The sequence below is a fragment of the Leucopleurus acutus genome (genome assembly GCF_964270905.1).
Source record: "Leucopleurus acutus genome assembly, chromosome: 6".
In the NCBI taxonomy this organism is placed as follows: domain Eukaryota; kingdom Metazoa; phylum Chordata; class Mammalia; order Artiodactyla; family Delphinidae; genus Leucopleurus; species Leucopleurus acutus.
In genome coordinates, this window is record NC_139149.1 from 59,219,002 (window position 1) to 59,241,521 (window position 22,520).

Sequence of the window (22,520 nt, forward strand, 5' to 3'; positions counted from 1 at the left end):
GCGTGGTATTCTTTCTATTTTTACATATGTTTGAAAATGTCCATTCACATTCCCGAAGTCAACGATAAGCGCTAATATCCTATTATGTGCAAGACAGGGTACCCTGTTTTGCAGGAGATCGATGTTTCACAAGTGCAAGGGGCCTTGTCTGCTTGTTCTCTGCAGTAAGCCCAGTGTCTAGGACACAGTCTGCACATAGTAGACGCTCAGTACAAACACACGCTGAAGCCCAGCCCGCACTCTGCGCCCCAAACGGCTGCTCTGTTTTCTGTTCCCAGGAGTGGCAGCCCTGGTAACATGCTCCAACTAGGTCTGAGCCAAGCTCAGACCTAGTGCTATGGAGTTGAAGGAAGGCGGAGTCCTGTTCATTTAGGAGTCAGCAAGGTGCTTCCCTGGAGTTCATGGAAATTGACATTGAGGTGCCCGAGACAAATTGCATCCATTGCATCCAAAACAACATCTCTAAGCAAAGCAAAATTGCTCCTTTAATTTAACATGAATTATTTCTTTCCGGAGCCTGTTAATGTAGTTGCTAACAGTGACAGGAATACCTCAAAAGGCTGTAGGGGGTCATAGAACCTTCTTAGAACATAACCTAGCCCATCTGCTCTCTCTGAGCCTGTTTTGTTCAGAGTCCAGCATAATATTATGCCCAGAAGTGTGCTTTGATCAGTGCTTTCTTATGAGAAAGAAAAGTAGACAGTATCATAAGAAAGTGGAAAAGCAGAATTGGGGAATTATCAAAGGAAACGTCAGGAATGCAGGGTGATGGATTGGTCCCGTGTGTACGTTGGAGTGATTAGTTAACTCAGAGGCAGAGAAAAATCATGATTTTAAATGTTTGCATGCAGGTGTTAGTATAGTTGCCTCAGAACGAGAAGAAAAAAGGATTAAAAAAAAAAAAAAAAAGCTAGTCACATCTTGACTAGAAGAAGGCTCTTTTGAGAACTCGTCAATGTTACTTTACAAACACCATTCAAATCTACCAAATGGGCCAGATGGCTGCTCAAATACCGCATGCTGCCAGCTGCCCATTGCTACAGATGAAGTCTTTTCTGCTGACGTTTGTGTAACCCACAGGCACGTTATAGAGTGTTGATTCCTTTGGTGCTGTTTAACATTTATGTGTCATCATAATTATAAACCATAAATATACATGACACCACGCAATAAATAAAATTGCCCAGCTTTTCACTCTGAAAGGGGAGGAGGCTGTACTTATTACCTGGGAAGAGACGATGTCTTACACTCACTTTCCATTCTTCGTAAATGTCACTCCTCTCTTGTTGGGTGCTCTACCTCATGCTTTATGCTCACCAAGCCTTATCCCTTCCAAACAGCACAGACTCCCAAGGCTAATGTATATCGCTGAGCCCCAGGTTTTAAAGCAGGCCTGGACCAAAAGTTAGGGGGAGACAATTCAGGGGAATCCACATAGTTCTAAATGAAGCCAAACTATTGTATTTGACAACAAATCGAAAGTTCTTGGGAGGTCACGTAACGGGCAGGTGTACAGTGTAAAAGGAAGCTGGTAAGCGGCGATGAATCAGCTTCTTTCAAAACAGACATTTTCTAGAGATGCATTTCTTTTTGCTTTGAAAGACAGTTGATTCAGTGCTATTCACCTGTTAAGAAGGCGGCACTTTTATTCGTATCTGCATCTGCAAAAACCAAATGTCTTTTCCCTCCTCAAAATCCTGAGCGTGTGTTTGAGAGCACGAGAGGCTTGGCGAGAGGTGGAGGGGAGGGTAAGAGCCCGCACCGTCTGGTTAATCAGCCGCAGATACATGGAGGAACGGGCTGTGATAGAACGCCCTCCCCAACAGGGGCTCTTTCAGTCTCATCCGGGAAGACCTCTTTAGAACACAGCATTTTTATTTTAGGCCCCAGAGCCCAGACAGCACGCTCCATGGCTCTATAAATACAAGACTCAGATGCTTCCTGACACCCAGCGTTTCTGCTTCTTAACATGTAAATACGTGAATGTTCAAAGTGAGTAAATATCCGTACCCTGAGTTTACAATCTTGTCTTTCAGAAGTATCGACAGTACATGGCAGGACTTCTGGCTCCTCCTTATGGTGTTATGGAAACAGGCTCTAACAATGACAGTAAGTGAAAAACATGAACATTTTGTATATAAAAGTCTGTTGTGCGGCATGTGTTTTCATGTGACCCAAAAATACTTCCTACACCAGCTTGACAGTAAGTCTCCAGACTCTCTTGTGGATAAACAGACCCACCAGCCCACACTTGAGTTATTTTTAAAAATTGTTCCTATAGTATCATTTCGTGGTCTGAGCTGATAGAGGGAGGTATGCTCTGGTACTAGTTGGAACTTCAGCGTGCTTTCCCAAAATACCTTCATCTTAAAGTGTTGTTTCTGGGCTCTTTTAAAAATGGGGCTCAAGAACTGTGTTTGTCGTAGACACCTGAGAGCCACGCCTCTTGCTTACTTTGATGCTACCGATCAAGGAGAGAAGCAGCGGGATTCATTCTTCCTTCTTCTTAGGTCGTGGCCTCTTCCAGTTCCAGGCCTTTTGTAAGAGATCCTGGAATCAGCCAGGTGAGTCTCTGGCTGATCGTAAAAGAGAGGAAGCTTTTCTCTGTGATGCTCTTTTCTAATGGGTGCCCACTAGACTCGAAGAAATCCTGTGTCCTGAGTCTGTTTATCTGTTCGTGCATGTCAGAAGCATCTTTTTAGCACTCGATACCATCCCTGGCAGTTGCTCGTTGAGGCTCTGGGTCCCCTTACTTGGCTCTTGTCCGTATATGTGTTACGAGGCAGCGAGCCCTGGGGTTTCTGAAGCTGTAGCACTTCAACACTGACACACTGATGGATCGAGCAGTACTTCCACTCCAAGCATCTTCAGAGCCAGAGCCACCCTTCCCATCCTCTTCCTACCTCCTTGAATTCCCACTCTCATTTTCACGCTCAGGCTTGTCACTCTCTACAGGTGACCCTCCTTCCCTCCTGACCAGGATCTTAGGTGAGCTTCCGTCCCCTCTGTTTCCCAGTTTCTGGGCAGCCTGTGCCCTCTCTTTCTCTGTTTCTCTTCTGTCCTTGGAGAGGTGGGTGTTGGAGGGCAGATCTCTCTTTCCTTTCATTTCTTCCCCTGTTCTTGATTTTTCTCCCCTGGCTGATCTAGGGATGACCAGTAACTGAACTGGAAATCCCAGCTGTGCTGTCTCCTAGCTGTGTGACTTCCGTTAAGGCACTTAGTGTCTCTGTGCCTCAGTTTCCTCATAGGATCGTTGTGAGGATTAAATGAAGCAAAACGTGTCAAATGTTTAGAAGCAAATGTGCCGGGCGTATAATAAGCACCCAGGTGATGTGAGCTATTATTTCCTCACCACCAGTTACTCTTTAACTCCTCAAAGTCTTCCTTCTGCCGTATACTTCTTGACTCAAGCCATCTGAATTCTCCAGTGACCAACCAATAGCCAGCCTCAGTCATTACTATTACACACTCTCTATGACTGGGTAAGATTTTCCATGTTCGGACTCCATCCTCCCTTGGGTCCCAGCCTCCACTGCATTATCCTGGTTTTCTTGTATCTCTCTGGCCCCTTGTATTCTTTCATGGGTATTCTTCCCCTCAGCTGGAAGTTCAGACAGCCTTGGCTATTTTTCTCTTTTTTCCTCTATACCGACCCCTCCACCGTTGCATCCTTTCTTGCAACTGATACAAATCTGTTTGAGTCTTACAAAGGGCAGCCTAACTTTCCAAGTGACTACTGATCTCATTCTCTTTCCACCCGGATGTCCTCCTGGTCTCTTGCACTCAAAATATCAGTAACGGAATACGTCGTGATTCCCACAAACCATCCTTCCTCCTGAAAGTGTATTTCCATTCAGAACTCCACTGTCCTCCCATACCAGGTACTAAACCTCCACTGTTTTGGGGTCCTCTTTTCTCTCACCTCCACCCCCCTGAAGTTAATCACTTGTCCATCCCTTGTTCCTTCCTCTGTAGTGTTCATATTCTTTCTTTTCTCTCCCCTCTGCAGCCCCCTGGCTGAGGGCCTCATCACCCTTGACCTGAGAGCAAAGATGGCTCAACTGGCTTTGAACCTTCATTATTTCACTCTTGGTGTACCCTACACCTGACTTACACAGAACTTTTTTAATTTACTTTTTATTATGAAAAATTTCAAGCATACAGAATGATACAGTTAATACCTGTATTGTCATCACTTTAATTAATATTAAACTTTAATACTTAAATAAGATTAGTAATAATTTGATAGGTATTTTCATATTATTATTTTGCCATATTTCCTTCTTCTAATCATATATGTACATTTCACCCCAAATACTTCAGCAGGCATTTTTGAAAATACAGACTTTTCCATGCAAAAACCACACCATTATCATACCTAATTACTGGTATGATTTTCCTTAATAATATCCACCACTCAATCCACGTCCAAATTTCCCCAACTGAATGCCTTTGTAGTTAGTTAATCGTTCAAACTGCGCTTCCATGAAGGACCGTGCCATTGCCTCTGGTTTTTATGTCTTAGGTGTCTTTTAATTTTGAAAAGTCTCTTCCCTCCTTTTTCTTGATCATACCGCTCTGTTGCTCAGAACCTTTAATGCTGGTCCATGGCCAGGCATAGAAGGTGAAATTCCAAGACTGCTAATGCCTTAGCCCAACTTGCAAGTTCCTGCATGGCCTGAGAGCACGTTTTCAGTATTATTTCTCTGCAGATACCCTAGTTTCTATCCACTCTGATACGATGATTTGTACAACTGGGTGTTTATCTTATTAAACCTCCTAGAAAGTAAGCTTCTGTTACAACCCTGTATCTCCTCATTAGTCAACTCTAGTCCTTTCAAATGGTCGTTGGATGGATGGATAAATGGATGGATGAGCTCAAGACGAATTTCAGAGTGCTGACATTGGGCCACGCTTACTCTTTCTGGCAGATCCGAGAAGTGATGGCAAACACGTTCATTAATACTCTGCTTGAGAGGACAACCCTCTCTGTCCCCTTGTTTCCTGCCTGAGCTGTTATGTCCCGATACTATCCCAGGTTGGGGGTCAAAGTTTAATTAGGGTATGTTTCCTAATAATCTATTCTTTTCTTACCCCTCCTGCTTACCGCTGCCTATTAGGATGGGCACTCGGTGCTCTTAATGCCAATATTTTAAGTCCCGTATGGCCCCTTATTAAACACATAAAGTCCTGCTTACTCAGAATTTGGATGTACTACATTTTTGCATTGCAAACCCCCTCACACCACCCCAGTAGTTCTAAGCTAGGTGCAAGCCACACATCAAAACCACCTGGACTTCTGTCGCTTCAGTATAAGGCCACTTGTTCTCATTGTCCTGGGGCCAGTAAGCTCTGCTGGGGCTGGTGACCTTCCAGTACGGCCACCTTACATGGCAGAGTAGCAGACCCAAAGGAAGTGCAAAGGACCAGTGCCAGCCTGGACCGAGTGCTCATGAAATGCGTGTAAATGAGTGAATGGACGAATGATTAACTTATTTGCTAAGAAAATTGAGACACCCCTGGAAACAGCCATTGCCTGCTGGGGCCTAACTTGGAAGCAGCAGTGGTTTGCTTTGCCCAAAATAACAGTTGTGTGCTAGTAGTCTTTATGTGCGACCTGCCCCCAGGTTCAAATCCCTGGAGCGGTGTCGGGGTTCGCCTTGGAAAAATACAATCCGTGCAACTTAAGAGTTGATGTGTTTGTCTAAAATTCTGAGTGTTCTGGTGCCCAAGACAGAGTAATTGCTCTGAGACAGTTGCCCACATGGTGTAAAATAAGCAGGGCTGGATTTTCACCTCTAGGAGAGTAAAGCGTACGGTAGAAAAGCAAAATAAGTATGAGATTTTATCGTCTGGCACCCAGCCCTGCTCCTGATTCACTGATTTATTTATGTTACAGATTTTGGTAGGTGCTGCTACGTTTCTAAGCAGCATTATGTACGTTTTTATGCAAAGACAGATTGAAAACACCAAAATGTTACTTGGTTTGATTCAGCAGGGGATTTCATTGCCATTTTGCAAGTTGATCTTACAGCTCATGCTCTTTCTCTCTCTCTTTCCTCTTCTAGGGATTCCTGACAAGGAGAACGTGAGTAGCTACTCTGTCTCTGCCTAATTTCTAAAAACTGTCATAAGGTAAAAAAATAATTGTGGTGACGCTACCATCAAAGAGAGCTCTTTATCCACATTCAACAGAGCAGTAAATATTTTTCTAATCTTATTCTGGCGTCTTTGGTGAGTCACTTTGAAATACGAAGGGGAGAAGTTTGATTGCTCTGGCGTGGCCATCACATGTCCTTGATGTTAACTAGTCCGAAGAAAGGTTATTCCAGGGACAAACAGTATAATTGATGAGTGTTTTCCTTTTCCCATGATGCATACATGGCAGTAGAGAGAACCACTAGTTTAACAGCACATAGAAAATTAGCTGTTTTTCCTTAGTAGGAATACAAAATATGAGATTTCAGGCCAGTTGATTTTATAATTGTATCCAAGTGCACTAGAGTCAATATTTCTCTTTGAAGTTGAAAATAATGAATTGCTCGAATTGGTCAGGGCAGACAGGTAAGAGAGTAGGTGCTTTAGGATAAACCTGTCACCAAGAACCAGTGCCAAGTACTCCTTCTAAGGCTGGTAGGGGTGTAGCGGCATTGTCTTTGCATGCAAATGATAATGACATTAGCTGGAATCTAAATTTAGACAACAACATGGAAGGGTTCATACGGAAGTGTGTAGGGATTCATCCGAAGTGGTGCTTCGTGGCTCTCAATTGTATTGACTTGTCATTGTGTTCCGCAGTTGCTGTACCCAAGTGACAGTGTTACAGAACTGTCTCCCTTTTCTGTCCTTTCCCTGCTTCGGGGCTGGTGTCTGTGGTAATTTCAGACTATTTCTGTATTGCTTTTCGGAGGTCCGACTCTAGCTTTCTTTAGGTCCTCCTGTTTTCAGAATGTTGGTTTTAAAGGGCTGGTTGGGAATTCTGGTCCACTGCTGTACCGCTACAAAGACCTAGCAACGTCACTTCAAATGTCACACCAAATCCTCGTTGACTTGGTTCAGCGGAGGACTTCAGTTCCTAGCTGTGGGACTTTGTGCAAGCCACTTGACTTCTCTAAACCTCCTTGCCTCGTCTTGAAAATGTGGGTGTTGGTTGTGACTACCTTAAGAGGCCATCGTGAATACTGAGTGAGATAATCTGTGGAAAGCATGGAGAGTCATATAATAGAGCTCAGTAAAGGTGAGGACTGTTGCAATAATTATTATTTTATCAAGTCTTGTATCATTTTCTAGCTGTCTTTTCTCCTCTGAAAAATGCCCTACCCCTTAGAAAGTGACTGTCCTTTTACATTTTATGGCTTTCCTTAACCATGAAGGACACTTGATCTGGTCCAAAAGCATCTATAGAGACATTTGGTCCATGCCAAAAGGTCCTTGATATTTGCCCTGCCCAAAACCATTTGTCATGGACCAAATATGCTTATGAACTTTTTGGATACAACCAAATTTCAAGGACCTTTTGATGTGGACCAAATGTCCAATGGACGTTTCGGACATGATCAAATGTCTACTGACCCTCCTTAAAATGTCTGTGTTCAGTGAACCTTTGTAATGCTATTTTGCTGTTTAAAAAATGTATCTTTGTATGTTGAGTAAAGCTGTAGATGATCAGGTTCATGGAGAGTCTAAAACAATAGGCTTTAGATGCTAAAGTAACTGATCTTAGCACCATTTTGGACATGGATGTCCCAGAGCACGCTGTAACAAGTAGTACATGGATCATTAGCCAAATAAAGATGATAAAAGGGCCTGGTGCTTCCTCATCAGGGGACTGTCAGTGGTGTGGAGAGCACACACAGAATGGCCGGGCCCCAGGAGGTCTCAAATGTTCTAAGCTTCCAAAGGATGCTCTGTCTCTCTTAGGCACCCGGTGACCTTTAGGTTGGACCTCCCCACAGTGGAACGACAGATACAGCTGGCAGACCTTTAGGTTGGACCTCCCCACAGTGGAACGACAGAACGACAGCTGGCAGAAAGCCTGCCAGCTGTCATGTAGCTCACTTCATGACAAAAGAGGAGTTTGAAGTTTGCAGAAAGTCAGATACAATGAATTTAACAGCGTCTTGCCCTCAGAGATTTAGCGGGCTGGCCAGCCTGTCTCCCCAATAACTAGTCATAGTATATACTTATTTGTATTTGTTTGGGTCATTCTATATCAAACTCACTAGCAAGAGGAAGCATACTTTTTCTCTGTCAGCAAGTAGAGTGGATACAACATCACCACATGCTATTAGGAAAGCTCTCCAATGCCATCAGTCAAAATAAAGCAAATGAGATGAAAGACATTCATGAGTAGAGTTGAAGCTCTAGAAAGATAAAAAGAAGCCTAAGAGCCTTAAAGTGGTGTTAATGTTAATTGAATTTTTTCCTTTATAAGAGACAAGTCGGGGACTTCCCTGGTGGCGCAGTGGTTAAGAATCCGCCTGCCAATGCAGGGGACATGGATTCGAGCCCTGGTCCAGGACGATCCCTGGGCCAGGACGATCCCACATGCCGCGGAGCAGCTGAGCCCATGCGTCACAATTACTGAGCCTGCGCTCTAGAGCCCGCGAGCCACAACTACTGAGCCCGCATGTCACAACTACTGAAGCCCATGCGCCTACAGCCCGTGCTCCACAACAAGAGGAGCTACCACAATGAGAAGCTGCGCACCGCAACAAAGAGTAGCACCCACTTGCCGCAACTAGAGAAAGCCTGTGTGCAGCAACGAAGACCCAACACAGCCAAAAATAAATAAGTAAAATAAATAAATATATTTTAAAAGAAACAAAAGCAAAAACAAGCAATACAGAAATGTCTTACTTTAAAAAGAAAAAGAGAGACAAGTTGTGTTAGGATGATTTCTTTCATCCGTTACCCTCTTTAACTACATGCTGGGCAATATTATATTCCTTTTATGTTTCTCTAAATAGCAATAATATGCCTGTGGACTGAAACAAAAGCACTTAGACTATTGTCTCAGTGTCCAAACAGATTCTTTATGGAAAGAATAAATTCTTTTTTCTAGCTCTACTCCTGATTTTGTTAATCACCATGTTTAACTTTCAATCAAATATGCAAACGTCAGTAAATGGTGTTTTGAGCTGCCTTGCCAGCTATATTTTATTTCCAGACCGAGCCTTACCTTTCATAAAAAGAACTTTCTTTTCATAAATTTCACTTCCATAGAAACAAATAGGTCGGCAGTTAACTTGCTGGATTATTTTGTCTACTACTTATTATAATTCATAGGGACATCATTCAACTTTAGATGACACAGGATACTGGAACCTGTAAAATAATTGATAAAAATGTTAGAAAAATTAACATTGAACCAATAAAGCAAGAAGACCATTTTGTCAGAGTTGCAATTGTTTGGGCTTGTTGGTTTTATAGATTCTTCTCTTTGATCCGTTTAAATTTTATTTTATTTTTCTGTCTCCTATAAGTGGCATACCTGACTGACCATGTTTAACACAGAACATAAAAATCGCAATGAAAAGAACGCTTTCTAGTTGAATGTTACGGTTGCCCTTTGACGGAATGAGCTTGTCTCTAATATTTTGCTGCGTAGATAGACTTTGTTGCTTACTGTGCTCCATTCTTTTGAGAGGCAACTGCTAAAGAGTTTTGTAGTTTTAGAAGTTTATACGTTTCTTCCTCAGTGTGGAAGGAGCCAGAAAATAGACTCAGGAAGATATCAAAAGAATCCCATTCTCTGATTTACAAACATCTTGTTTCCAAAAGGGTCATTTGAGGTCTTCATTTTTTAGGCAGTGATAACGTTGACAGTGTGATTAGTAAGCTTCTTGTGAAATACGCAAGGATACATTCCCAATATGAAGCACTATCAACTCAGAGCCCAGAGGTTTCCCAAGCACTGGAAGAACTGATGCTAGATGCTAATGACAAGCAAGACTGGGGGTTTTGTAAAGCTATTTGGTTGGTCTCCTTTTAAGAAGATTACTTAAATCTTCCCAAACTTTTAAAAAATCATGGGTTATTTATATGAAGAATAATTTTTGGAAATTATTATAAAGACATAAGGTTTTAAATGGCAACTGGTAAGGACATGGTTTACATGCTTTGTGAAAATTCTCATTAAGGAGAGAGCAATAATAAGTAATTACTAGGGTCAATAGGTTAGCAATTTTAGGAATTTTTAGGGACTATAGTAACATTTATCTCTATTGCTCTTTTTCAAGGTTAGAGAAAACAGATTAGAATATTTTCCACCAATTAAATGATGATGTCTTCTTTTACCATTGTAGATTGGCTATGATTCTGGGTCAGATGAAGAAGAAGGAAGTTGTGTATCCTTATAGAGACTTAAAATATTAAAAAAAAAAAAAAAACCTAGAAAACCCCATAAAACTCTGTAAAACCTTTCAACTCCAGCTTTCAAATTGAATTCAAACCAACAGTTTATGGTGGAACACAGTTTTTAAAATCCTACTTTAAAACGTGACTGGTAGGCGTCCAGAGCTGATTGGGACATCCTGGCCAGAGTTCACAGCTTTACCCCAGCAGCCACTTCCCTCTGGTCTAGGGTGAGAATGTTTTAACCAGCACCGTCACCACACTGAAGCAACACACATGTGACTGGCTGAGGGTACGAAGCTCTACACAGGAGAGCAAACCAACCAAACGCTTGAAGGCAGAAAACCCTGAGCGGCTCGTTTTCATTTGAAGGACAAGTTGCTTATCACCCAAGAGAAGATTAGATTTAGCAGTGTTGCTGGCCCGAAATTAACGTGTTTGTAGTGCGTAAATACTCATTCCTTAGCTGGCCTATTAGAACGCGTAGCTCAGCAAGCCCCACCTCCCGGGAAAAAACAGCCTGTTAATGTCGAAGGTGCCAAGGACAACTTCAGCTCTTGGTCTCTGAAGAAATGTTTGTGTTTGTGTTTGTGAATTATGCATTTTATGGGGCAAGAGGCCCTTGCTGAATTTCTTTCTGCTTTTCATTCCATCCCTTCCTCTCCTCATATAAAAGCTGGCCTGTGCCCTCTCTCTCTAGCTTCTGCAGTGGCATACTGATTGAATTTTTTTTTCTCTCTTTTTAAAATTTTATTGGAGCGTAGTTGATTTACAAAGCTGTGTTAGTTTCAGGTGTACAGCAAAGTGACTCAGTTATAAATATACATATATTCATTCTTGTTTAGATTCTTCTATCGGTTATCACTGAATATTGAGTAGAGCTCCCTGTGCGATACAGTAGGTCCTTGTTGGTTATCTGTCTTACATATAGTAGTGTGTGTACGTTCATCCCAAGCCCCTGATTTATCCCTCCCCGCCACGTTCCCCCTCTGGTAACCTTAAGTTTGTTTTTTATATCTGTAAGTCTGTTTCTGTTTCTGATTGAATTTTTAAGATGATGTGTACTTGACCTTCATCTACATAGTACATAGTAAGTGCAGGGAACTCTCTGAACATCTGATCTTCTGTTGTCAATTATGCCATGTGTTTGTTGCCTCTGAATGTTCTTCGGCAGTGTTCACAGGACCTGCAAGCTGTGAGTTTGCTTGATGAAAGAGCACCTATCGGGGTGTATTGGGGGGGTGGTTCGCAAATATATTTTAGAGTTATTTTTATAATATTACAAATTATATTTGGTGACTGATTCAGTGTTCTACTGTCGGTGTCTCTACGTTTTTAGGAGGAGAGCCTTTGAGTATTGCTGCCATGCTGATCTAGGGCTGCCGCTGAGTTAACCACATAACCTTGCTACGAATATGTTCTCAGTGTTTTCTGTAGTCAGAATTTGACTTGGGCAAGATATCACAGAGAACCTGGGTAGTGTTTAATGGTTAAAAATAATAATCATAAAAGAAATGATATTCCCCAATCTCTCTCGCCAGCAGCCTCTCCCTGCTCTCACTTTAACAAATGCCACGGCCTTGAGGTGAGGCTGTTCACTATTGGCATTCCTGCTGAGAATTAGTTCCACTCTCAGCAGGGCCAGGAACATAATGTCATGTTGATAGTAAGACACTACACTGCTGATTCCAGAGTTATGGGAGAGTACACTGCTGTCTTCAGAAATATTTTGTTCTGTGCTGCAGGCAATTATGTCCATCACCAGTCACTTGGCGCTGCTAGCATGTTATCTTGATTGACTGTGGGAATAAAATATATAGTATCTTTTATGTTTGATGTATTTGAATGTTTATTGTCCCTGTTTTGACAAATTGAAACCAAATTATTTGCAAAATACATCTTAGGTTTAGGAGAGAAAATTGTAGTGTTCTCAGATTGGATAAATTAATCTAGTGATTACATGTCATTTAGGATTTGGATTCTTTTCTAATAATTCGGTGTCAAGACTGCCCTGAGTCCATAGATATTAAAATATTCTATAGTTGTTCTCTTTACCTTCAGGTAAAATTACATTATAGATAGATGCACGTATACACACCCATATGTACATATATGGACACATGCAGATATATATATATAAATTTATGTTTAACCATTTTCATTCTTTAGAATTTCCAGAAAAGAAAATCGTAACACCGACTTTTCGTAATATGATCAGGCTTTGTTCAGAATTCTTATTGCCAGTTTTTATAAATGTTCAAGTTCTCTCCAGCTTTTGTTTTATTTTCAATTTTCCTTCAGTCAGAGAATGATTCAGAAGTACCCGTAGAATGTGCTGTCTAGTTGCTTGAAGACCTTTAATCGAATGCATATGTATTGATGGATCCCAGGCGCCACGTGGAGCCATGAAAATAGTGTAGCACCTTCAGGGAGTTGCAGCCGGGGACGGAAGCAGACGTGTGAACACAAGCCAGCACGCTGCAGCGCTGTGGCACGTGTGGTCGGGAGGCCGTGGCGTGACCGCGTGGCCTTAGAGGCTCTGCGGGCTTGAGTCAAGTCCAGCTCTGCCGCTTACTAACCATGTGAAGGTGGACAAGTTAGTTAACCTCTTACTCCTCTGTTTCCCCAGCTACAGGGTAAGAGTAACAGTAGTGTGGGAGTAGTGGCATAGCGGTGGAAGCCGAGGGGCCTGCCAGGAGGATTAGAGAGATGAGGCAGGCCAAGCGCCAGTGCTGGCACCCCTACATACTCTCAGGAGGCACATGGGGCTGTGTGGTTCTCAGGAGAAGGGGAGGGGCTCAGAGCAGGCCTCCCGGAAGAGGAGGAAATGCCTCCGTGCGCTCTTGATGGAAGAGGAGGAAATGCCTCCGTGCGCTCTTGATGGAACGTAGATGTTACCCAGGTGGAAGGGAAAGGAGAACGATGCATGAACAAAGAAAGAGAGTACCAGAGCTTTTCAAAACCTTTCAAAATAAAAAACTTTTCATTATTTTGGACTCTACTTGCTAGGAGCCCTTGCAAAGTCAAAATCTGACTTCTAAGCATCAGGCATTTCAGGGTTCCAACAAAACACCTTTTTTTTTTTCGTTAACTAAAGGTTGATCTGTTTTGAATGCAGATGGGGAATTAGCTTGAATTTCCCCCTATTTGTACATCCCAATATCATGCCTTCCTTTTAAAAATGACAGATCTGGAGCTGATGCCTTCGAAGCCTATTGTTCACTCTGATCTCCAGCTCCTTTTCTGCTATAATTGCCCAGTCAGTGCTCTCTGATTTCTGTGGTTCTCCTTTGTTTTTTTCCCCCTTCTCTTGAATGAATCACTCTGCAAAGCTTTCAGTTGAATTTTGACCTCTTTTTCCTTTTCCATTTGTCAAGGTTATTTTGAATTTCATTCCAGTTTTCCTAAGTGCCAGCCACCCCACCCAACTGGGTATCATTGTCAGATTTAATAAGAATGCTTTTGATTCCATAGTCAAGGCTTTAATCAACATGTTAAATCTAGCAGCATTCAGCAGAGGACCTAACCTTGTGGAATTTAATCTGGTTTCTGCTAATTTATTTGCATACATGATAAAATTATCCCATCCGGACATGAAAAAGAAACTTAGGAAAACATACTATGAAAATACCCCGTAAAACAGGTGCTAAGCCATTAAATGCACTTCCATCCGACTTTCTACCTATTCGTAATTTGACAGAAAGGAAGATGAGAATTTTATTTCTGTCTCAGAATATACTAATATGACTGGATTCAATACATATTCATTGTTATAGTCTGTGTCCCCAGAGGTGCATCAGCTTCTGTCCCTGACACTTAATAGCCAGCAACACTGAACAAGTCTTAGCACTCTGACCCTCAGTTTCCTCATCGATAAAATGGTGATTTCCCCAGTGAAACACAGCAAAAGGATTGTTGGGAGATCAAATAAGGTAAAGCAGGGGGGAAATTCCCAAACTTTACACTGCTCCCAAACATAAAACACTACATTAAGCTTCCCTGGAGGTTCATTCCAAAGGAAATCACACCCTTGTTGGTAACCTCAGTCCAGGGATATTATCCTAGACTGGGGATCTCTGAGGCTGTCCAGTAGGTTCTGGTTTAGGAGGAGATTGGGTCTGGGAAACCTTATAAAAGCTTGCGTCCTATTAGGACTTGGTCCAGTGCTCAATTCTGGGAAGACGGCAAGATGCCAAATGAAAAGTCATTCATCTTAATGTCCTTGTAACTTAGCTCAGCTAAGAGAATGAACAATTCCCAAGTCACACCAAGCACTGATTTGGTGCTGTAATTTGATAGCCCAATCCCAAACAAAGTGAGGAAACCACACCCAAAGTTGACTACAGAGACGGATGGGGTAGAGTGTAAGAGCAGTAAGAGAGTAAAGAAGATAAGCTGGAGAAGGCACCTGGCTCGTTTGGGGGCCCAGCAGAGAATCATGGATGTCATCATGGCAGTCCACCCTGCACCTTCTAGTTTTAGGGTATGTGAGCTTTTTTAATATTATATTAACAAATTCTTCTATTTAAATTTTCAAAGCATTGCAATGTACAACTACCTAGTAAAGGAATTTGTAACATATTGCAAAAATGGCTGTGTCATTCAACAAGATATTCTTTTGACTGAAACCAGTAATGGTCCCTTCCCCTACACACACCCGTCCCCTGCTCCCCCAGCTTTATATTTTGTTTTCTTTTTGGTGTCTGGTATGTTCAGAAAAACACTTGGGCTCCCTCTGGTGGCCATTCCAGTGTTTCTACACGTCTAACCTTACAGCTGAAGTTTTTAGTTACATGGCGCAAAATGTTTGGATGAAAGTGGAAATATTAATAGTAAATTTTATTTTCTTTTGTAAGATAACTGGTACTTGGGAACCTCTGAATTAGCCAAAATATCCAACTCATTTATTCATTCATTCATTCATCCATTCATATATCTTCCAATCTAATATGTTGTTGATAATTTCACTTTACTAAATGAAGGGGCATCTGATCTGCAAGTCCATAGAAAGATATTAAGTCCCAATCCTGTAAGTCAAACAGCTTTCCCCAAGAAGTGATTCTATTAACTGGCAAGTTTTTATAGAATGCTTACTGTGTATTAGCCCAGAGTTGGACATTATGGGAAATATTTTGTTACTCATCATTTAAAAAATATATGAATAAGCTCTTCTGTAACAGTTGGCAATGTTATATTACTTCTTTTTCTCCTTTAAACTATATTCCCATTCTATCTGCCACGTAGAATTTTATCCTATTGTAATGAATTTTTGTCCAGACCTGATTACTTTTAAATTACGACAATGTATTAGTCAATATACAGATTTAGCTACAGTAACAAAGACCCAAACATAAGTGTCTTAAATAAAACGGAAGATAATCTTCCTTCGTGTTAAGTGTCCAAATGTGAGCTGCCCAGGGTTAACGTGGCACCTCCAAGTTGTAATGTATTTTTACGATTGAAAGTCTGTTATTGATCACACTCTTATACTTTCATGTATCAAAAACAAGTATATATTTAAAGCTTAATGTTTTAAAATTTCTAATGACCGTAAGTTTCCTTTAAAATTTTTCTCCTGAGTTGAATGATAGTTAGTAGTAGTATACAATTGTCAAAACAAAATAAATATTTTATATATATTTAGAAATAATTATTAAATATTAAATTATAACTGTAAAGGCATCATTGAATGACTTGGATGCTTTTTAAAAATGAATTTATTATCTATAGGCAATAGGGGTTAACATCAATTCTCCACTTCTTGGTTTTTAGATATGTAAGCACTGGAAAAGCTTGTTCACGTAAATCAGCAGGTGAGAATGGAAATAGTTTTACATAGCAATGTCACTAAACTCTGACTCCTGAGCAGCTCATGTGGTGCCTCATGGGGAGAGAGAGAGATTGTAGTCACATTGGAGGCCGTGGAAAGTGTTACATTCTGGGTGGATTTTGAAAATGGAGTCCTAGGATCTTCTGATGAATTAAATGTGAGGTGAGAGAGAAGGAGAGAAGTCAAGGACGACTTCAGGGTTCTTGGCCCAATCACGCAGAAGGATGCAGCTCCAACAGCTAAGAAAGGGAAGACTGAGGATGAAGTGAATTTGGACACTTAGTTTGAAGGTCGTTATACTAGACAGTATCCAGGAATGAGGTATGAGTAGGCTTTTGTACTGTACCCCTGTCCAGTCAGTCGTTAATGATAATAAACATTAGATTAGAGAGTGGTAATGAGATTTGATTTTAGGTATTTATACTGAGTAGTATATGCCTGGGGCATGAATAAAATTAGAATGTTTCTGAAAGAGTTAAATACAAGACAAAAATAAGCAAGAATTTTATTAGGTTTGGCTCCCCCCTTCTGTTATATTTTGTAGATTTTAAGAGAATTTATGTTTGTGAGCAAATTTTGTGTATAACTGCAGGTATCACCTTTCAAATAAAAGGTTAATGAAAAGTTGATTTGTAGAATATTTCAGGTAGAAATAGTAAATGAATCAAGCTAACAAAGTGTGACTTAATAGACATCCTCAGGGACCTAGGATGAATAGGTAGTGGCATATTATTTGTAACTCAGCCCACAAATTATTTCTATATGATTTAAATGGCTATGACCTGCTTGAAACAATTTGTTTTCTTAATTAGTTTAATCATTCTCTTTGTAGTTTCTTATGCTACTAAATGGGTTAATAACCCCCTTTTTCTTAAATAAATTAAGTTTTCCAGCCAAGCCACAAATTTCCAATTAAGTTTGAAGGAGTGAAGTAATTCCGTAATAGGGGAAAAATGATTATATTTAATTCTTTTAAAATCAACTGACATGTATTAAGTGCCCACTATCTGCCACGCAGATACAAACTTTGGTTCTGGAGCTACAAAGTCCAATAAAACGAATTCTTGACTTCAAAGAGCAAACAGCCTAACAGCTTAAACAGCCTAGGACAGAGACTGGTTAAACAGATAATTATATCAGAATGTGGTACTGAGAGAGACTGGAGTTAAGTGCCAAAATACCTCACACATTGTAAGAGCCACGTCACTTGAACCCAAAGGATTTCTGAAAAAAGAAAGTTTCATTATTCATCACCCCTGATGTTTTCCTGATTCAAAAGAATGCAGTTACTAAGTTACTATATAACTCCAAACTATGGAGGATACAGGTGGCAGAAACCCATTTTAAGCCAGTTCAAACGCAAAGTCCACAGGAAGAGCTGGTGTGGCGCTGGCCTTGGGCTAATAGAGGCCAAGGGCTCTACTTCCACCTCTCCCCAAGCCTGGAAACATGGTCACCAACTATTCCTGTTTTTTTCCCAGCAGCTACTGTTAGAAAACCTTGGGGAAGGACACGGACTGATCTAGTGTAGGTCCTGCGGTCCCTCTACCCCAATTCTGAGTCAGTGTGGGTGAGATACCACTGTGGGCTCAGCTCTGACAGTGGGGAGGTCTGGCCCTGGAAGAAGGCAAGACAGGAAATAGTAGCTGTTCACTATTCCTCCCCGGTGACGCACATTCAGCTGACTTCTGAAATATCAGTCTCCTTCCTCTGGTGTACTCAGATAACAGCATAATGCAATCAATATCACATTTGGGCGTTAGTCTTCATCCCTTGTGTATGAAGAAATAGGACAGAAGCAGTTAGGAGAATAATGTTGACATCACATTTTGCAACAGGTTTGATTGCACTAAGCATTGTGCTTTAAAAACTACACGCATTCCCTTCAATCAGAGTCATAATTTCTTTTTCACTGTCTTCTTAACACGTATGATGTGGAAATTAACAAGATTTGATCTTGTTAATAAGTCTTTTGAGATACTTAGATATGGGTTCTGAGCCAGTAGATGATAGCAGCAAGCCTATGTGTCCTAGGATATTACAGGAATTCTTCTTTTTTATCTATTTGGTTTAAAGTCTGTGAGCCAGATTTACATTCAGATGAGTCATTGAAGCTTATATTGTGTGCCTAAAGGGAAATGTTTATGCCAAGAGTCTAAGACGAAGTCCAGCAAGACTGGATTTTTAAATCATGGTTATCTTTCCCTGATAATAAGTATAATAGTACTTCTGTTGAATATTTGGAAACATAAAACTGTTTTTTAAAATCTCCTAAAATGCCACCACCCAGAGCTCTGAGTGTTTCTATATTTAATACATAGAAACAAGTTTTAGTTTATACTGTATATATAGTTTCATATCCTACCTTTTTCAGTGAAGTTTTTGAAAGGACTTTAATATTGTCCCAACCATATTGGAGAATGAATTTCCTCTGCAATAATTTTTTTTTTCAAACAGCCATCTATATCTTTTAAAGTCAGTTTTCACTTCATCCCCTTCCCATTTTTGGAATTATTTCTGGTTACGTTGCTGTTGTTCTTCCTTCATTTCTGATGTTCTAAGTTTCTGACTGGTATCATTTCCTCTCTGACAGAAGAACTTCCCCTAGAAATTCTCATAAAACAGGTCTGCTGGCTACAAATTCACCAACGCTCTTCTTCGTTTGAGAAGGTCTTTCTTTTACCTTCATTCCTAGAGGATATTTTAAAGGATAGAGAATTATGAATTGACAATTTTTATCTTTTAGCATTTTTATGAGTCAGTATTGATGCATTATTAGTAACGAAAGTCTGTTGTTTATTCAGACTTCCTTTGTTTTTACGTAGCATCCTTTTTCTGTTCCTGCACCCCTTCCAGGATATCACTTCATATTTAGTGGTCCTGTCTCCTTAGACTCCTTTGGTTGTTCCAGTTTCTCAGACTTTCCTTGTTGTTGACGAACTGGCCAATTTGAGGGATACTGGTCAGGTATGTAGGAGAATGTTCCTCACTTGTGATTTGTCTGATATTTTTTCAAGATCAGACTCAGATTATAGGTTTTCTGGGAAAGACAACAGATGTACCATTTTCATCACACCATATCAAGAATATATACTGTCAAGGTGATTTATCGTTGTTAACATTGACTTTGATTATTTGGTTAAGGTAGTATTTTCCAAGTTTCTCTACTGTAAAGTCATCCCCTTTCCAGACTGAACTCTTTGAGAGGAAGTCACTGTGCACAGCCCACACTTGAGAAGGGAGTTATGCTCTACCTCCTTGATAGCAGATATCTACATAAATCATTTGAAATTCTTCTCATGGGAGATTGTCTCTTCTACCACATTTATTTACTTATTCAACCGTTTTTCATATCAGCATAGACTCATAGGTATTTATTTTATATTTTGGGTTATAAGCCAATATTACTTATTTATTTTCTTAGTCAAGTTCCAGCATTGGCCACCGGTAGCTCTTTAAGTTGGCTCCTGTGTTTCATTGACATATTCCATAATCGTGTTTCGTTTTGGTTTATATTTTTGGACATTTTTTGACACAACTAGATGCTTGTATATTCCCTGTCCCCATCTTAGCAGTAGCCGTTTTGTCAAGGATCCTTGGTTCCTTTTATTGAAGATCTTGGTGTTAGAAACCAAGATCTGGGTGGTATGTGTGTTTGTTACTACTGAGATGTTATTGCTTCTAAGCCCTCTCAGCTAAAAGAGCAAGGAAATATATGTGGGTATACTAACTTGTGCATAAAGCATATCTATAAATACATATATATATACACACATCTATCTGTATCTATATTTAGCCAAGTATGAGTTCATACCGATTTCTCTAACTGTAATCCATTACCAAATGGACCATTCTAGCCTTTTCTTCTTGCTTGTTTGAAACTTCTCACTCTAACATTGAGAAATTTGACTTGTACCATCTGTCATCTATTTAATTGTCTAATTCCAGCATATATGTATTGTGGTTTTGATTACCTGTACCTCTATGAGAAACAAACTTTATCAGTTAGAATGGAGTGCTTATGTATAGTGTTTTGCCTTTAGTCTTACAGACTGCTCATTTCTAAAACTAAGTCAGCACCTTCCCTACCTCCCTCACCCTACTCCCTTCATGGAGGTTATTTCATACATTTGTAATACAATCAAATTCTTTTGTCACAGTATGCATTCCATCCTGGAATCCCTAACCTCCTAAATCGTAGTTTTAATCTTCATATATTAACTTTCACTCCGGGTGCTAAGTTCTACGCATTTTGACAAATGCATAATATCATGTATCCACCTTTACAGTATCACAGAACACTTTCACTGTCCTAAAAATTTGTCTGTGTTTCACCTATCCATCCTTATCTGAAGCCCTGGCAACCACTGGTTTTTTCTCTCTATAATTCTGCCTTTTTCAGAAAGTCAAATAAATAGTATGTAGACTGGCTTCTTTCACTTAGAAATGTACATTTAAGATTCAGTGTTTTGCATGGCTTGAGCATTTGTTTTATCACTGAATAGCATTCCATTGTATAGACGCACCACAGTTTGTTTATTCTCCTATTGAAGGACATCTTCGTTGCTTCCATTTCTTGGCAGTTCTAAATAAAACTGTCATAAACATGTGTGAGCAGATTTTGTGTGAACATAAATTTTCAAATCAGTTGGGTAAATACTTAGGAGTGCAATTGCTGGATTGTACTGTCAGACTATATTTAGCTTTGTAAGAAACTGCCAAACTGTCTTCCAAAGTAGCTGTACCATTTTGCATCCCCACTAACAATGAATGATAGTTACTTTGCTCTGCATCTTCACCAGCAATTGGTATTGTCTGTTTTTTGTATTTTAGCCATTCTAATATAGGAATGTAGTGGTATCTCATTCTTGTTTTGATTTTCATTTTCCTACTGACAAATGATGTTGAACAACTCTTCATATGCTGTTTGCCATCTGTATATCTTCTTTGTTGAGACATCTGTTAAGATCATTTGCCCATTTTATTTTTTCAAGCTTTTTAAATTGAAGTATAGTTAATTTATAATGTGTTAGTTTCAAGTGTACAGTAAAGTAATTCAGTTACATATATATGTATGTATCTATATGTACATATGTACACATATCCTTTTCCATTATAGGTTATTACAAGTTATTGAGTATAGTTCTCTGTGCTATACAATAGGTCCTTGTTGTTTATATATTAAATATATTGTAGTTTGTATCTGTTAATCCCTAACTCCTGACTTATCCCATCCCCCTTCCCTTTTGGTAATCATAGGATTATTTTCTATGTCTGAGAGTCTGTTTCTGTTTTGTAGATAAGGTCATTTGTATCCTTATTGAGATTCCACAAATAAGTGATATCATATGATATTTGTCTTTGTATGACTTACTTCACTTAGTATGATAATCTCTAGGTCCATCCATGTTGTTGCAAATGACATTATTTCTTTCAGTTTTATGGCTGAGTAATATCCATTTTATATAGGTACCACATCTGCTTTATCCATTCATCTGTTGATGGACATTTAGGTTGCTTCCATGTCTTGGCTATTGTAAATAGTGCTTCGATGAACATTGGGGTGCATATATCTTTTCTAATTAGAGTTTTCGTCTTTTCCAGATACCTGCCCAAGAGTGGGATTGCTGGATCAGATGGTAGCTCTATTTTTAGCTTTTTAAGGAACCTCCATACCGTTCTCCATAGTGGCAGCAGCAATTTACATTCCCACCAACAGTGTAGGAGGGTTCCCTTTTCTCCACACCCTCTCAGCATTTATTATTTGTAGACTTTTTGATTGTTGCCTTTCTGACCAGTGTGAGGTGATACCTTATTGTAGTTTTTGATTTACATTTCTCTAATAATTAGTGATGATGAGCATCTTTTCATGTGCCTCTTGTCCACCTGTATGCCTTGTTTGGAGAAATGTCTATTTAGGTCTTCTGCCCATTTTTTGATTGGGTTATTTGGTTTTTGGTATTGAGTTGTTTGAGCTGTTTGTGTATTTTGGAAATTAAGCCCTTCTTGGTTGCATTGTTAGCAAATATTTTCTCCCAGTCCATAGGTTGTCTTCGTTTTGTTTACAATTTCCTTTGCTGTGCAAAAGCTTATAAATTTGATTTAGGTCCTCTTTGTTTATTTTTGCTTTTATTTCTTTTGCTTTGGGAGACTGACCTAAGAAAACATTGCTGCAATTTATGTCAGAATGTTTTTCCTATGTTTTCTTCTAGGAGTTTTCTGGTGTCATGTCTTTAAGTTTTTAAGCCATTTTGAGGTTATTTTTGTGTATGGTATGAGGGAGTGTTCTAACTTCATTGATTTACATGTGGCTGTCCAGCTTTCCCAACACCAC

General features: G+C 39.9%; 1 protein-coding gene across 1 annotated transcript in view; it reads left to right on the top strand.

Annotated features, from left to right (window-relative positions):
• The window catches only part of RAPGEF4 (Rap guanine nucleotide exchange factor 4), a 319,624-nt gene that overhangs the window by 180,246 nt on the left and 116,858 nt on the right, over positions 1–22,520 (top strand). The window contains 3 exon segments of the mRNA XM_082841163.1: positions 2,037–2,109; positions 6,069–6,103; positions 6,106–6,135. Of these exon segments, the coding sequence (XP_082697289.1) occupies positions 2,037–2,109; positions 6,069–6,103; positions 6,106–6,135 (138 nt within the window).